An 18,387-nucleotide genomic window follows, 5' to 3' on the forward strand; every position below is an offset into this window, starting at 1 on the left:
CTATAGAAGAATTCTGCAAGCAGACCTTACTAAAATCAGCCGTGTCCCTCTGATGTGATACACGAAGCTTTGTCTGTCATTTCCATTTCAGTGTGATTGTTTATCAGACCCTTCCCTTATAAGAGACTGGTTTTTGAGCGGGGATGGGAGGGGCGGGGGGGGGGAGTGGGGGAGTGAAGCGGGGTTGAAGTGGGTGGACGACAAGAGAGACCACGGGGCACTGAGTGGTCTCATGGCTTGGGGAGGAGGCTTAACGAGAGTGGGATAATGGAGGAAGGAAAATATTGCCAAGTTGGGAAGAAGGTTTAGGAAGGGAAGATGGAGGCATTCAGGACAAGCCTCCTGGTTTTCAACTGTGTCGAGGGCTTGCCCTGTTGAAGAAGGTCAGTGCATCCACCAGGCCACTTGTAGCTTGATGCCCGCCAGGTTGGGGTTGCACTTGTCCTGTGGTAGAGAGCGGCCTCCTCAGGGCGTGGCTGCACCAGGGAGAAGCAGATGTGGTACGTAGGCCACTGCATAGTTCACAGTCTGAGCTGGGAGCCCCAGAAAGAATGAGGGCTGCAGGGCCCAGCCAAGCCCGGCTCACCTCCACATCCTGTCTCATCTTTCTCCTCTTCGGTATTTTGAATTATAAGAGCAAGTAAAGGGGTTCATAACTCAAGGAAATGTGACAGATGACAGTAGAAGCTGCCCCCAAAGTTCCGTCTACCTGCACATTTCACCCCCTCTCATCTACCATGCAGCCATTACCATGACGGAGTAACCCAATAATACAGGCCTGACCTTTAGTAATTTAATGTTGGTCCTTTCATGCCTTTGGCTTACTGTCTGTGAAAGACCCTAAAAGGGAGCAATGTAGTCTTGACAGTTGGGTAGGACGGGGAAGGGGGCTTTCACTGCTCTGTGAAGTTATGACACTTTTACTTGCATCCTGCAAAACAGTTTTCTCCTTCCTTTGTTAGACTGTTTTTGCAGAACAGGTTAATTGACATTTGCAAACATTCACTGTATATGGTGTTACTTAGGGTTTTGCTTGTTTGTTTGGTTTGTTTTTTATTTTTTCTAACACCATAACATCTTTTTATTGTTCATCAGTAATCTCTGAGATATTTATACACCATCTTCAGGTGCTGGGTAAGGAAAGATCTATTACTTATGGTTGCTAAAATCGTGGTGATACGTTACTTTAGGGTTTATATTCAGTATTGTTAACAGAAATAGATAACACAGTTGCTCAATTATTTTCAAACAGCAAGTTCGGTTCGTAACATTGTTCAGAGAGCACTTGAAAAGATCTTAGAAATGATCTTAGAAAAGATCTTAAGCCACTCCGTATAGTTTATGTCTAAGGGAACTGAGGTCCAGAAAGAGTCAACTTAGAAGAGTCCAACATTCATTCATCAAAAGGTTTTTTGTGTCAGGCACTTGACAAATCACAGGGTCCAGTGATTGACATCCTTGCTCTAGATCCCTGCCTAGAGACACCACCCAGTGGAAAAGAGGCAGAGGTGTCATTTGAACCTGAGTCAAGCTAATTCTAAAGTGATGCTCTTTCATGACATTAAGTAAACTGCCTCTTAATTAAGCACCTCAAATGGATCGTAATCTGTCCTAAGTTTCGTCTTCCAGTTGTCCTCTTAGAACAAAAATTCTTGAACATTTGGGGTGAAATGGACCTCTTTATAAATGCACTCAGTCAGTTGATCACATCCTCTGTGTCCTGGTACAGTGAGTTTGGGGCACATTCCAGGAGTGACCTCCCAAAGCCTATTCTCTTGGTGATCTTTAGCCACTTCCTTGAAATATGGGTTTACATCTGAAGTGAAGCTCCCCTGGCTGTATGGACCCAGTTTTACAAACCGCACACTTCCTCCTGAGAGCCAGTTTCCTAGGTATCACCATAAAGTAGCACATTCTACCAGAGTTTCACCTGCAGAGTCAAACCCTAAAACCATTCACACTGACACCTCAAAAGCCATGCTACCCTGATAAACTCTCTGTGTCAACTGCCTTACAAAGGGCAAACTCTTGCGAACCTCTGCTTAGAAGTTCAGGCATCGTGCCCCTCACTGCCTTCAGGCCTGGAGGCCTTATCCCAGAAGGAGCCCAGAGGTCTCAGCAGGACGCTCACTGCAAATTTCTGTTCTTTTCTCGTCCCCTTTCCTGAATCAGAAGTTTTGATTCAGTGCCTTTTAGCTCTTTCTGATGTTATCACGTCATCTGAGGTAGAAGCTGCTTGCCACTTCCAGCCTCTGCCACCCATAAAACATTTCACATTTGGAGAAAACAATAGCAGCTTGAGTTTTTAAAGGAAACAGCTTCTCTTCTGGGATCAAACTGAAAGCAGATATCTGAACTGTGAAACTTTTTTTTGTTGTTTTTAAGAAGTATCTGGAGCTGGATTGAAGCGTCGTGTTCCATATACTTGGACAAAGTCAAGTTTTAGGACTAGAAGCAGGCAGCATGGGCACCTGCTTCAGGAGGGACAGCCTTTGACAGCACAGGCTTCCTCTTACGTTTCTCCACCCTTGTCCACAGCCCTGTGTTTTAGCAGAAGTTTGGAGTCCAGAACACACTTACTGTTAAAGCCCACACAGTCGACAAATAGTCTCCAAGGTTTCATAAGAATGGATACATTAAATTATATGTTCCGGAAAGAGTGGTTGTATTAGAAACTTTGAACATAAAGATGCTGGGCTGTAAAAAATACCCACATTGGACCATCTTATCAGAAAGAACACTCCCTAAGGTGCCTGCCTGTGCCTGTGAGAGTAGGTAGACATTTTGACCTCCGCCCTTTCATTCTGACTTCTGTTCATTTATCCTGTAGCAAATATCAGGCATGTTAACGATCCCAAATTTTATAAATGAAATTATTGCAGCTCACGCTGTCAGGATGTGAACCTAAGCAGACCTCATATTTTCTGACTTAATAGCCAGACTGTAGCAGCCTTCCCTTGATAATGGAAGCTTCTGTCAGCTGCAGTCAGCAGCCTGTCTCTAACAGGAGGTACCCAGACACATTGAATGCAAATTTCAAGGGTAACTAGTAACAGATGGAGAGCCACCAGGTGAAGCAGTTTTACTAATCATGGCATTTCTGAAGAACCAACTTACAGGTCTGCCTAATGTCCTGACCCTAGGCCAGGCACTGTGACGGACAGCAGGCCTCTGCTGCCTAGTCTTCCAGAAGGTCCTTAGTGCATAATGAACCCTGCAGGTGCCCCAGCTCCCAGTCAGCCTGGACTCAGTGCCTTCACAGTATGGTTAAAGCTGGTTGTACTCATTACACACTGAAAGTAAAGAACTCAGAACTCTTAATTGATCTTTTGGGATATAAGGAATATGGTTCTTTTTTGTGTATCTTTTTAGTATTGATCCCAAAGCTAGCATCTTCTGCAGATAACCAAATTCACACTGAGACAAACTGAAGGCTGTCCTTCTAGGGCTGTGCTGCCCAGTACAGGGTCCACCAGCCACATGTCACAGTCACATGTGGGAAATGCGGCTAGTCTAAATTGAGATGTGCTGTGAGTGTAAAAAAAGAAATGAAAAATGTCAAATAGCTCATTAATAACTTTTATACTGATCATATTTTGAAGTGATAGTACTTTGGATATATATTATTAAATAAAAGATTAAACTTTCCTCTGTTTCTTTTTGCTGGTAACGTGGCTGTTAGAAAATTTTAATGTATATGGCTTACATTTGGACCCCACCATCAAAGGTACTGAAAGCCATCTTTCTCTGAATTTCTGGTATAAACTCAACTATTTTGCATATTCTGTTGGATTTCTTTTCATGTATATCTGTGTCTTTTCTTCCAAAATGAACTGTTACCTGGTCAAAGACAGGACCTTGGAAATGGTCCATCTCATACTGTGATTTTCAGCGATGGAGAGGGTGAGTGTTCGCCGTGCCTGGGGAGTTCTCTCCTTTGTGGGACAGAGCACATATTTTCAACATCCTGTAGAATATCATAGAATTCAAACAATGTGGTTAATAGGAACATGGGCCAGTCAGGGAGTGCTGTTCTCTCTCTCTCTCTTTTTTTAATATTTATTTAATATTTATTTATTTAAAAATATTTTTTAATATTTATTTAATATTATTAATATTTATGCTGGGTCTTCGTTGTGGCATGCGGGATCTAATTCTCTCACTAGGAATTGAACCTGGGTCCCCTGCATTGGGAGTGCAGAGTCTTAACCACTGGACCGCCAGGAAAGTCCTTAGGGAGTGCTGTTCTCTCTCTTTTTTTAATATTTATTTTAAAATATTTTTTAATATTTATTTAATATCAATTATTAATATTTATGCTGGGTCTTCGTTGTGGCATGCGGGATCTAATTCTCTCACTAGGGATTGAACCTGGGTCCCCTGCATGGGGAGCACAGAGTCTTAACCACTGGACCACCAGGAAAGTCCTTAGGGAGTGCTGTTGAACTCTCTGCCTTCCAGGTCTGTCCTTTGACTGGAGAACTCTCGTCAGCTTTGTTTTTTTCCTAACTCTATGGTCTGGCTCTTGGCCATCCCAGTTTCCAGAGTAGTGCACTGGGCTGCACCAAGGAAAGGTGCAGTCTTTAAAGAAAACATGTGCCCTATGGCACTCAGAGGGAATGACACACAATTAGTACAGAAGGATCCCTTGCAAGGAAGGTGCCGTCTTGTTCTCTAAACCCCTCTCAGTTAAGTCCTGGCTCTGACTGGAGCAGCTGTGTGAGCCTGGACAGAGCACTTAACCTCTCTGAGCCTCAGTTTTCTCCTGTGTAAAATGGGGATGCTGATAGAACCTTCCTCATAATCTAATAATTTCAGTAAAGCAATTTAGCACAGTACCTGACACATCACAAATGTTACCCGTTTTTATTATTACTATGGTGGTAATGAGAGCCTCAGCTACTAAGGGCAGTCTTGAATGTTTTATTCCTGGTCTTGTGTGATTTGGGATTATTCCTACTGCCACATTTTTGAGAATGAATTATTTTTCAAATGACTGAATGGCCAGTCCCAAGTCCAGAGGTTGTACTGGACTTGGGACTGCTCTGTTCCCCAAACCCAAAGATCTAGGGTTTGGGGAACAGAGCAGTTTCCTCTGAGTATCTAATTCACCCCTTTACCTCTTTTATCACTGATATTTGTACTCACTGACTGCATAGCATAGATCACCAGCTCGTTTTGCATGGACCCGCCCATCTCTTAGAACCCAGCCGGTCACTGGGCGGAAATCTCAAGATGTTGAAAGGAACTGCATTGACAAGCAACTTGATTCAGAAACTCAGAAGACGGTGAACAGGAGAAAACTCCCTGTAGGAGAAATCACAGGTGAAGTAGAAAGAGCAGGGCCCTTGGATTCAGACAGATGTGGGTCGTGGTATGTGCCCTGGCAAACACTAGTCAAGCGATCTTGCCGTAGCCATCTAACCTCTCCCGAGTCTTCCCCGCGTACCCAGTGAGACCGATGGACTTTGCAAGGCTGTTACCATGACTCAAGGAAATGGCCTAAGGGACTAGAGCAGTATCTAGGCCAGTGACTGCTCAGCCCTCCCGCCTTCCTCACTTGGCCTGACCCTCACCCTCCATTTCCTGATCTGCCCTCCCCCCACCCCCCTAAACCATGGTATATAGAAGCCAGTTAGTGTTACATTCCCTGACTTGTAGCAGCCATGGCTTTGGAGTACATTTAAGAACATGTGGTTACTTGTCTTCCATTAGATCCATGTACAGAAATGTGAGAAAGGTTTTAGTTCTTTTGAATTTACTGTTCATTCTGGCAAAGTGAAAGTTTATATCTCACTTAAAAACACTTTCAAAAATGTTTCCCCTTCCCTGTTAGAAATTGTAAACTATCTTAATGAAATATAACTAAATTTTGCCGTTTTCCCACTTAATTTATTGAATTTATCCCCCCCCATATTTGAAGTAAGTTGTTGCTTGATGCCAACACCAGCCATCCCCAGGTGCCTGTGATTTTTGCCAGCTTTGCAACAATATGATGGCTAAAGGGAATATAGAATTATTTTTAGAGTAATTTATGATTAAATGCAATTTAGTATTTTATATTGGCCATGTGATCTCCTTGACGTTAATCTTCAAATCATGGAATTTTAAGAACTAGAAATTATTTTAGAACTTCTTATCTAAACTTTACCACTTCAAGACCCAGAGATATTAAATGTTTTCCCCAAAGTTCCCCAATCTGATAGAATAATAATCCTGCATAGGTATGGCATTTAATAGAGCTTTTTTTTTTTTTTTTTTTTTTTTTTTGCGGTATGCGGGCCTCTCACTGTTGTGGCCTCTCCCGTTGCGAAGCACAGGCTCCGGACGCGCAGGCTCAGCGGCCATGGCTCACGGGCCCAGCCGCTCCGCGGCATGTGGGATCCTCCCGGACCGGGGCAGGAACCCGTGTCCCCTGCATCGGCAGGCGGACTCTCAAACTGCGCCACCAGGGAAGCCCAGTGCTTTTTTTTTTAAACAGAAGTCACAGAAAGGATGCAGTGTGTTAAAAGACCCTGATTTTTAGTTTCTCCAATAGATTACGTTCAAGTAATAGCCAAAAAGTATTTTACAGACTAAAATTAAAGTCTTTAGTCTTTAAAAGGCTAATGCAAAAAGTGACCAATGGGGGGAAGCTAATACAGCCTTTTGGATTAATTAGCTTAACTTCGCCTAGCCCCTTTTAAAGAATTACCCAAGCTCCTGTTGAAGCCAGCAAAAAACATCTGTTGACTTATTTATAGCCACAATTTCTAAGAAGCATATTCTATAGCAGATGAAAAAGTAGTTGACAGCTCGTAATTCATAAAGTTACTGAGGCCTAATCTAACAGAACAAAATGTACAAAACTCGCTCCCGTGGTTCAGGCCCTATCACTTCCCTTTTAACTGAAGACAGAAGTGGTACAACAAAGTGAACCATAGGTTGCTCTGGTGGTTAAGAAAGAGGTGACTGGGTCCTTTTTTTCATTAACAACATCACAGGTATTGCAATATCTCCATTGTAGGAAACCAGCATTTTTCTGACCATTCCCACTTTTCACTGGAAGTTTGAACAGGGTGCAACCTACAGATTGTTACCAACGTATTTTCTGTCAAGAATCTGAAGGGTTGATGAAAATGACTGATTGAATACTTCTGTATCTGGGGCAAGCTTAACTTTTTTCTTCATTTCCTTTTCTTTGACCACTTGTTATATTTGACATAGCCACTATGATATAGTCAGCCCTGCTGAATTTTAAGCAATTATAAAAATACACCCACTCCTCAGATGTCACCTATCTATATTTTTTAGCTCACTTCTGATCATCTTTTTGGGAACATAGTCAGCTATCTTTCTAAAATCAATATGTTTTATATTTTGCTTCTGGTCTAGACAGGAAATCCTGTCTATCACAGTTTTTTTTTTAAAAAAGGTAGATTAGTCTGGTACAAATAAGTCTTATAGCATAGTAGTATTTATTACCCTGTGTTTTTTTTGAGAATGTAATGATATGATCCAACTGCTGCCCAAATTGACCCATCTAAAATTGTTACCTTTAGAAAGAAAATCATATCCAGAACAAGTCCATGGATTTCTTTAGCTGAGAGGTGAATAGCCTCTTGTTCATTTCACTGTTGATTTTTGTACATTGTGAGATGAGAGAATTTATTAGCCCACAAGAATTACTCACATTTGTCTGAGGTAGTGAAAGTATTGCTCTGTTTTTTAAAAACTCTGATCCCTCACACGATTGTTAATGGTTGTTTTTACCTTTGTCTCACAATTGCTACCCTTTATTGTATATGTGTTTAAAAAACATTTAATCAAAAAGTAGGATTAAATACTATCTTCCCTTCTTAGTTTTCTGTGCTAGCTGATAGGGAATTTTCTATTCAGTTATTTTCAGGCCCCTTGTCTTTCTCGCCTTTATTTTCTTTTTCTTTCCAATCCTATAGACACGTCATCTTTTTCCTTTTCTCTGCCTCTTTGATCATGAGCATTTTAACTCCCTTCATATACTTATTAAGCATATTGTATTAATATTTCATTTTGGAGTCTTTGAAATATAAGTTACTATATATATATATATAATTTTTTTTGGTAAATTTTTTGCTGGGCCCTTTCTGCATCTGATGATTAACGAAAATAAGTCCATTTGTACCTTGCTGAAAGTGATGTTAGCCAGCTATATTTAGCTTAACAAAACCCATTACATCCTTGGGGAAGAATGTGCTTAGTTTAGCCTTATGAGAAAATATTTAATAAATGCTGTCCTGAAAATATTTAGCCTGGCTGAGTGGACTGGCAGGAGTTTAATCCTGATAAAGCCGAGGTGATGGCGAGAAGCCGGCCCTCCAGGCCAAGCTCAGGTTGAACAAACGCACCTCTTGTCACTAAGGGTTGTAGCTGTAGGTGTCTCCTGTTGCCAAGTGCTTCACCATCAGTATCCTGCAAAGATTTTCCACCCCCTTCTCATGGCTCCAGAATGGCATCATGCAGCAGGTCCGCCTAAGGAGGAAATGAGGTTCACGGAGCGGTTTTATGGCCAGCTTGGAAGCTGATCTGTTCTTTAAAATCCTAGCTTTACCACGGACTGCTGGCATGTCTTTGACCAACTTGCTGAACTTAGCCTCAGTTTCCTCCTCTGTAAAATGGGGACAATTACAATACCACACAAGGTTCTGCACACGAAATGAGATAAAGCACACAAAGCATTGAGCAGTTTTCAACACTTATTGTTCAATACTATCAGTAGTATTGGGAACTAATACTGCTAGTAGATGGGAACTATCAGTAGTAGTAGTACTAGTAATAATGTGTTAGGTCAGTCTTTCTAATACATCCTTGCCTTCCCGCCACCATCCGCCTACCCACTAAATTTAAAGAGCTGAGTTTTCTTGAACGTGGCAAGGTAGGAAAAGCTCTGATGTGGACATCAGAACTGAGTTCTAGCCCTTGGCCTGAACTTCTGTGGGACCTTGGGCAAGTTGTGACCCACGCAATCTCACCCCACACCGTGGTCCACAGATGCACAGAGCAGTAGTAATAAGGTCACACTACTTGGCCTGCGTTTTGCTGGTGATCTTTAACTGAAGCCTTCCATCTGAAGGCTTCCAACTGAAGCCAGAACCTTGGAAGAGAAGAAAAATGCTAATCTCTCTCTTTTGGTATCTAATTGGGTATAATAGCAGATCTAATTAGGGTTGATAGCCAGACCCTCTGAGTTAGGCAGCCTCACTTGCCTGACACATGTTTAGATGTTGGGCCACGGGATCTGGTATAAGATCAGCCCATGAAGCCAGGACATTTAGACAGCAAGTTATCAGTGTGGAGGTTAATCGTTGGGAGTCTGTCTCCCACAGAGATCTGGATTTCCTCTCTCTGATTGGTGGATTCACTCTTAATCCTTGCTACTCAAAGTGTGGTCTGAGGACCAGCAGCCTGGGCATCACCTGGGAGCTTGCTGCAAATGCAAAATCCTGAACCTCACCCTGATCTACTGAATCAGGTTATTAATCCACATTAAAGTTTAGGAAGCACTGCCCTAAACATCTGCTCTTGGGAGTATTCTGTCTGGCACAGAGGATGTTTACTAAATACTGGTAGAATTTGTATTTGGCATTAATTTTTTTCTAGATTTACAGCTTCTTTCCTCTCTTTGGGTATAACATGTTGATGTGTTAGGTAACTCGGATTGCCGTGACAAAATACCATATCCTGGGTGGCTTAAACAACAAAAATTGGTTTCTCAGTTCCGTTCATGTGGCGGAAGGTCTGAGATCCAGGTGCCAGCATGGTTGAGTTCTGGTGGGGGCCCTTACCTGGCTTGCAGACAGTGCCTCATTTTGTGTTCTCATGTGGCAGAGAGAAAAAGAGGAAGCTCTCTGGTGTCTCTTCTTATAAGGGCACTAATCCCATCGTGATGGCCCCCACCCTCATGATGTCTACTTAATTACCTCCCAAAGGTCGCATCTCCAAATACACTCACATTGGGAGTTAAGGCTTCAACATGTGAATTTGGAGGGATGCAGTTCAGTCCACGGCACCTGATTTCTACACCTTACTTTGAGATGCATCCAAAAAAGTAAGATGGGCTGATGGAAAAATATGTAATAAATATAGTAAATATTTAAATATAGTAAATGTTAATTATAGAGTCTAGGATGAGGATGTATGGACATTCACTGTACAGTTCTTTCTGGTATGTTCACAATTGTCAGAGAAAAAGCCCTGCTCTTTCTTTAGTTACTAGAACAGAATCTGGTGGTTCTTTTCTCTGATTTCCATCCGGGCTTTCTTAAAACTGCCTCACTGGACAGCTTTGCCTCTTCGGCAGTGCCCCCCTCTGCCCGCTCTCCTTGGTCTGCCAATGTCCTGCTTCTTCGCTGTTAGTTAGTGAGGTTCCAGCCTCCACTGAAATGCTTCTTTCTGGTCTCTGGTTTCCCCAGTAGTGTCCTTCTGTCCAGTTTCTCTCTTACCTCCGCCCTCTCCTGATCAGAGGATCCTTCAAGTTAACTTTGGAAGAGCCTGCTGTATTGTTTTTAAGCATTTCTACCATTTTCTGCCTTTGACGGTGAAATCTGCTGTCAGATAAAAGTGGGAGAGAAGTGAGTGCCATGCTCTGCCCCTAGGGAGAGAGCATGGCTCACCTGGGGCCCCAACCTCCCTCTTGTTGCTCATGGGGCTCCCATTGTTTTCTCTTTATGACCTTAATTATCTGCAGTTCAAGATGTTTTCTAGTGACGGGTGATGTACTGACTTGTATATTTGGGGGGAAGCTCAAAAGCTCGTGTCATTAGGATCATTTTACTTGAACACACCAGAAAGTACTATGGCTGCCCACTTGTAAGATGGGGCATCCAGTATCTGTGTGTCATGTGACACCCTTGCCACAGTTACCCTTAGATTAGCCTTGGTGTGAAATTCGGGGAAGCTTATCACAGGTTTCTCTCCTTGACTGGGACTTGTAGACTCTGGTGGAGAGAAACAGGTCCAAGCTGAACTCAGGGACACTATTCATGAGCTTTGTGACCAAATGACTTAATTTCTCTCTGTCTCCCCACCTTTAAATTGAGGGTGATAAGGAACTGCTATGAAAAATAAGCGAAAGCATGTCCGTAAAATACTGAGTGTGGAGGTGTGAGTCCTCATTGATGTTCAGTAATAGTCATGCACCCAAGAAACTCAGGGCCCATTGGGTATGTGTCACATGATTTTCCCTTCTTTCCTTCCTTTTTGGGGCCTCTCAGTCACACTTCATACAAAATCTTTCTATGCCAACAGACCAAAGGATCAACTTCCCTTATAAACCATTAGCCTCCGAAATCCCGGGGACTCAACTATAAATTATTTTCCTGGTGGGGAGAGGTGGGTGTTCCCTTCTCTTCCGCATTTATCTCCTGCCCAGAATCTTAATTTGCTGTATGCTGTAAATTGTAATCTTTAAATCAGACTCCAATTTAGGTGATAAGCATCACAATTAGGCTAGCCTGTCAAAAGATTAAGTGTAATCTTGCATTTCAATCTCCAGCAGAGGCTTTAGCGAGGGCATCAGAAGCGAAGCTGTAATGTCTGCTTATGTTTAATAAAGTCTTTGCCTGCTGTTTGTTTCCTGTATAGTCTCTTGTCTAGAAATAAATTAAATGGGCAGAGGATCTCAGATCCCTTTCATTTGTTTTTAAGCTGTGAAGCAGAAGAGATAAACGGGAGAAGATAAACTTAAAGATATTAAAGACTAATTAGTTTAGGGTGTCTGAAAAGATCTGCAAACTTCTTGTTTAAATCTGTTGACAACTCTTATTAATTCCCTCTGACTAGTTATCCCTGAAAATAGTGTAGTTATGGCTGAAGATTTACTTTCACATCTACTCTTTCTACTCCCATTTTCAGTTGCCCCTATTTTTTTTCCTTCCTTCTCCTGCAAAAGAAAAATCCTTGTTTCCACCAAGTTCAATATCCTTCCAACTTCATCTTTCCTTTACATTCAGAAAACTGGAGTATAATAACTCAAATAGATAGTCCTTATAGGAGAAAGTGCAATGTATTGAAAATCATGTGATAATTTAGATATGAGTTCTGAAAAGATATTAAGTGTTTTTATATGTAGAAAGGCAAAATGCAGATGTCTACCCTAATTAAGTGTTTCCTGTTTGCCACCTTAAAAAAGTATTGAGAATTCTTTCTGTCTTATAATAATTTCTGGTGTTAAAATTTGCCATTGCAATTGGGTATTTTAAAAATCTGTAAATAATAATGAAAAAGAGTACATGAATAAGTCTCAATTAATAATAGCTACCCATTAGTTTGTGCTTGCTACATTCTAGGCACTGTGCTTACCCATGTTTGTTGATACAGTATTCATTTAATCCTTGTTACACTTAAAATTATTCCCATTTTACAGATGAAACTGGGATTCAAGTTAATTAGCATACCCAAGATTACACTCAGTAAGTGGCAAAACTAAGATTAAAACCCAGGTCTCTTTGGCTTTAAACCTGTGTTTTTAATAATTTCTCTACTGCTGATTAAACAGGTGTGTTCCAAAATTAAGGAACTCATAATTGGTGGTGGGGGGGTGTTTTTTTGGGAGGGGCTTTGTTTCAGTTTTTAAGTGCATTATCTTAGCCAGCATTGGTTATGGCTTTGCCCATGGAACTTAAGAAGTTTAAACCTTCAGAGTATTAACCGTTATAAGCATAAAGTATGAACATGCTTATAAGGTTTATTTAAGAAAAGTATAGGGATTTGCTAGATTTTTGCCCACCAGAATGTCCATTTTTCATTTGAAAGAATGAGAGAGACTGCGTTAGGCAGGACTGAAGTTTTGATTCAGCTACAATTTAACAGACAAGCATCTTGATTTAATATTGATCCACACTTTGCACATACTTTCTTTTCTGTGTATTTGTATTACATTTTAGAAGGTAAGTGGCAGCTTTTCATGTACGTCCAAGCTGCTTCCATCAGTAATGGAATACTTGGCTTGGGCAGTCTCTGGAGTCCCAGAATTTCAGCTTAAACTTTCCATTCGTCCCTTCCAGGCACTAACTCTAAAATATCCTTTTTTATGGAGAAGGCCTCCAAAAGGTGTAGCTGTGTGCTGGTTTCATCTTGCACTTTGTAGCGCGTTGGCACCATTTAACGTGAGGCATGCCACCATCTCCCACACACCACTGGTGCCCAGGGACTGTTCAGGCCTGTCCATGTTAGTGATTTGGGAAGGGCCTAAGTCAGGAGAGAAGGCTCTCTTCTGTGTGACTCGTTGTCACCAGGGCAAAGGGGGGAAATAGAACTAGTGGAAAATGCAGCACTTAGGATGTGTCATCAAAAATTCTTTTTACAACCTGGGACACCTACTTCATTGGTGTTCCTGTTAAAGGCTGATTCCTCTCTTTTTTTGAAACAATACACGTCTTGGCTTCACCACTGCTTTTAGACCCTTTTGCTGTTCTTTCTTATCTTCTTTCTCCTTAAGTAATACTGATTTCTTTTGCTGAAAAGTGATTCAGCTAAGTGAAAAACTGGTGTTGGCTTGTCGTAGAGGAATCTAAAGTTCACCCAGTTTTAAGAGTGGACTTGGCTCTCCAGACATGTACACTGGCTACAGCAGGATTCAAAACCAAAAACCATTCTTCATTTAGATATAAAAATCTGTCTGAAAGGTGAAATCAAATGAGAATTTACATGTAAACTTGGTGAGGATCATGCTCTGCTAATTTGTGTTTTGTTTAATAGCCACCATGTACGATCTCCACATTTTGTGTGTGTGTGTCTCTCTCTCTCCCTCTCTCTCTCTCCCTCTCTCTCTCTCTCTCCCCCCCTCTCTCTCTCTCTCTCCCTCTCTCTCTCTCTCTATATATATATCTATATATTTAGTTCCATTATGTTTTAGTTTATTGAACTGTATGATGTGGTACTTTATCATGGACTTTTCAAAGAACAACTTGCCAAATTTGGTGTTTCCTAGCAATTGTCATTTCCTGTTGGAATTTTTTAACATGGGATCTAACGGAAGCGTAAATACTGACCTTGTGTATTTAATAACAGTAAAGGAATCGTTGATTTTAGGATTATTGAAATAATTAATATTTTGCTTTAGAATGCTTTTTAGACTTTCACTGTTAATGGATCCTATTGCCCGAAATAGAAAATGTGAACTTTAAAAGCTTACTGGGTGAAGCTTCCACATCCCGTATGTTTAAATATTTTAAAGGGGAAATGGATTGAATCATAGATATTGTACTAGAGAATAGGAAATCCTTGAATTGTTATTTTAAAAAACCTTGTCTCTTTGTAAAATTTACCTTTTAAAACTCCCATTGAAAAACTGTGATCAGTTATGATGCTTTATACATTGGGGTAATAGGCTTTTTTCAATATTAACAAAATTCAGTGGTGAATTCACTCGATGTGTTACAAAGGAGTACCTGTACTTCCTAATGTATATGTCTAGTTTTTATCTTTTTAAAGTATTCTGGGGTGTACTTTGAGAAGAATGTCGTTATAGATACCTGATAGCCATCACAATGCTTTTTAGAAACTTCATGTAGTACTTGTATGAGTGAAAGAAATGATATTTTGCAGCTCAGGATATGCTGCATGGAAAGTAAACTACCATGTTTTGCCAAAGAAACATTGAAAGGACTAAGGAAAGGCTTTTTTTCCCCCTCCTTCTTCAAGCTGAAGTGAAGAAATAAGAGTGGCAGAAACAATTTTATATGTAGTATTTGCCAACCCAGTAATATAACAACTCTTGGGTGCATATTTCAGTCACAATTAGGTGAAATCTTTAATTATCACTTAATTTAACTTTCATATTTGCCTGCAGAAATGACTGTGTTGATAAGATTCTGAAAGGAGATAAACCTTTATTAAGTAATTCCATTTTTAGTTGCCAACTTTAAGGGGTTCGTTTTCATTTTTTAATTCAAAAAAATGCCTGTGTCATTTATGAGGGAAGGAAAAGAAGAACGAGGCATGTTAGTTGGATGTGTGTCGTGTGCATATGTGGGTTCATGCAGTTACTGTTTAATCTTTAGCTTTTTGCATTTGGCTGTGCTGAGATCTGTAGGTTTGAGAGGGCTAAGAAGAGAAGCTACAGTGAGTCCCAATTAATAATATTTCTCTACAATATATCTCTACCTTTATGTTTTCCTTCTGTTACATGTGCTGATAGGATGATATTTCATTTTGCTCAGTGTAGAAGGCATCTATGAGGGAGGCTATTTTTGTGAGCTGATAATCTAAGGCAAAGGGAAGTAGTTTATAACGTATCAGAGGAATGAGATGCTATGCTCTTTCATTTTATAGTATTCCTTTTTTTATTTTACAGTGCTTTTAACTAAAAAACACTATGAAACTTTCAAGATATTTTTTATTAAAGTATAGTTGATTTACAATATTGTGTTTCAGGTATACAGCACAGCGATTCAGTTTCATATATATATTCTTCAGATTCTCTTCCCTTATAGGTTATTACAAAATATTGAGTCTAGCTCCCTGTGCTGTGCAGTAGGTCCTTGTTGGTTATCTATTTTATATATAGTAGTGTGTATATGTTAATCCCAGCCTCCTAATTTATCCCTCCCCCCACCCCAAGATATTTGTATTTTTAAGTGCTTTTTGGGTATACTCATATTTTAACAGATTTGGGCGACGTCATTGCTGGATTTTTTCAGGCAGGGAGTGGGGGTCACCCGCATGGATTTGCTTATCATATACAGTATGTCCTAAAACTTACTACTAACCCAAAACAGATGAGTAGCTCCATTCCTGGATATTCTGATTCTGGGGGTTTGTAGTCATACCCAGCATTCTGTCTTCCTGGCAAGTTCTCCAGATGACCCGTAGGCATAGGCCAGTGGGGAAAGCACCAGTGAGATGAAGTGTCCATTCAGCCCTCTGCATCGTGACTGTCTGGCAAGTCAGTGGCATTATCTGTCCTGCTTTCATGAAGTGCGAAATGTGTTCAAGTGCTGTTGCAGTAGGACAAAGTGGCCCAGGAAACTCAGTGATAAGTTTTGTGTGCCCTGCATTCAGATGTTGATAAGCCCCGTGTCCAGAAGCCATGTCCTCCGGGACAGCTTTTAGTGGGATCTTTGCAGCACGAAGTCAACTCAGGAATCTTTCATCTGTTGCTGACAAAACTTGCCCTTGCTCAGGCTATAGGACTGCGCTCTTCGCTAGTGTGGTCACTAGCTACATACAGCTATCTCATTTTAAATGATGACAATTAAAAATTCACTTCCTCCATTGCAATAGCTACATTTCAAGGGCTCAGGAGCACTTGCTGGGTAGCACAGCTAATAGAACATTTCCATCATCACAGAAAGTGCTTCTGGAGGTGCTGCTGTAGGATTTTCTTCCATAACTTAGCTCTTCTCCTTTTATCCTGGGTACTTGGAATGGCTAATAGCGTTAGGTGGCAAGATCACGTTACTGTCTATCTCGGGAAATAGTGCCACCTAAAAGGGTCTTCTGCTACAGGGTCTGGGTTTCCGAAATGACGTAAATCATACTTAATTCTCTAAGGTCCAGATTTAACACAATCTTACTTGACTATTGTCTTGTGAATCTGTTGTTCTTCTGTTCTGACTCACTGTTAGAAAGATGGGCTTCGTTAGAAATGTGCTTATTTAACATGATATATGGCTTATAATAAAAATCACACCACTAAAATCTCATTGAAACAAAATTGTCAGTATTTAGTCTTTCTTATTAGATTATATTAACTATTCCTAGGTGAGAGTATATACACAGCATTTGTATATACACGGTATATACAAATTATTTATTGATGGCTGATAGACTGCACATGTAGGTATTTTCATGAAGGCTGTCATTTTACCTATATTTTGCACTTTGAGATGAGTATATTTAGCTCCCTCTTCTGGTATATTATGAGAAAAATATTTGTACTTTCGTATATTTTTGGAGTGAAAATACAGTTATCAGTGTTATGTTGAAGGGCATTATTTGTGTCATCCAATTAGACTTTTGTTTTCCTTTGTATCATTTGGTAAAACATGTGAATAAAAGCATGGAAACAAGTTCATGAAAGCATCACATTTCTGAAGATATTAACTGACCAAAACATATGTAAGCAAATAAAGGCTTTTCAGGAGCAGGTCCATGGGGATTTAATTTGAGTCTCACGTGGCCAGGGAGCATTTGTACTGGCTTCGGATCTCATATTAAGCCCACCCCGCCATTTGTGGGGCGTGGGGCAAAAAGACACAAGGAAGGCCAAGCCTGTATCTACATATTTTAAAGTTATAAATCGTATATTGATTGTTACCAGACTGTTCAGTAAGATACGTTCCATTCTCGTACCTGGGAAGTTACTTCTGCACAATGACCAGCAAGCTGGATTTGTATTTAGAGTTCTTGGGTTCTCAGTTCTGCCTGAGAGTGTGGTGATATGGGGAGCGCTGGTTCCCAGCCCACCCCTGGCTTGGCCCTGCGCTGCCAGGACCTTTGCACGTCCAGACTCCGTTCCATCCTGACCCCCACTCCCCACAGCCCTCGCCCACTCCCCAGGTCCAAAGGGGCACGCCTGCAGGGAGGTCTGCCCTGGGGAGGATGGACCTGGGGAAGAGGCCCGCGAGGCCACTGGGGCAAGGGATTCCAAGCTTCTCGAAGTGTTCTGAGTGTGTCCTAGGAGAGAAGCAGTGGGCGTGTCCCCTTGGCCCCCCAAACTCATCACACTGTGGGAAGAGGCACAGCTGGGGGGCGGCCGGCAAGGAGCCTCCTCAACACAGGGCCCAGCACGGGCTCCCTCTCGTTCCGGCCTGAGGTTGCTGCCATCCCAGTAGGACTACGTGACTTTGTGTTCTAGTCATCTTCACTGATGTTTACTGCGTTGGATTACCCCCGATTAAACGTAACCGCACAATTGTGTTTATTTGCAGCTTCGACTCTTCCAGACCTTGCAGAGCAGTTCGCCCCTCCTGACGTTGCTCCACCGCTTCTTATCAAGCTAGTGGAAGCCATTGAAAAGAAAGGTAATCCAGCTGGTAGAGGGAGGCGGTTAACGGGTTATGGCCTGATTTCGTGGGTGTTATCACTTGTATTTGTCTCATGGACGTTCATTAAATACACTCCTTGCCACCTGTGCTGGACCCACAAGCTGTTCGTTGCAGTGACCTGGGGAGATAATCTTGGTCTGACTTCTGACTCTCCACTAACATGTAGTTATTGCATGGAAACTGTTAACTTCTCCCTATTTTAGTAAAGAGAATTAACTTGCTCCTCAGTGGCCAGGTGATGTTGCCAAAATTATTGACATGCCATAAGATGAACAGTAGGAGTTGACTTCCAGGAATATTTGGTACACATCTAGAATAGACACTGGATGGAAACTGGAATGTCTCTCTGGCCGCAGGCTCACACATTCTCCAGAGAGCT

The 18,387-nt window shown here is 41.3% G+C and overlaps 1 protein-coding gene across 3 annotated transcripts in view; it reads left to right on the forward strand.

Annotated features, from left to right (window-relative positions):
- The window catches only part of PIK3R1 (phosphoinositide-3-kinase regulatory subunit 1), an 86,544-nt gene that overhangs the window by 40,085 nt on the left and 28,072 nt on the right, over positions 1-18,387 (forward strand). For all 3 annotated transcript variants that reach the window (XM_019929929.3, XM_033852913.2, XM_019929931.3), the window contains exon 3: positions 17,892-17,984. In XM_019929929.3, the coding sequence (XP_019785488.1) occupies positions 17,892-17,984 (93 nt within the window). The remainder of the gene's footprint in view (positions 1-17,891; positions 17,985-18,387) is intronic.

This window comes from Tursiops truncatus, chromosome 3 (genome assembly GCF_011762595.2).
Source record: "Tursiops truncatus isolate mTurTru1 chromosome 3, mTurTru1.mat.Y, whole genome shotgun sequence".
Lineage (NCBI taxonomy): Eukaryota > Metazoa > Chordata > Mammalia > Artiodactyla > Delphinidae > Tursiops > Tursiops truncatus.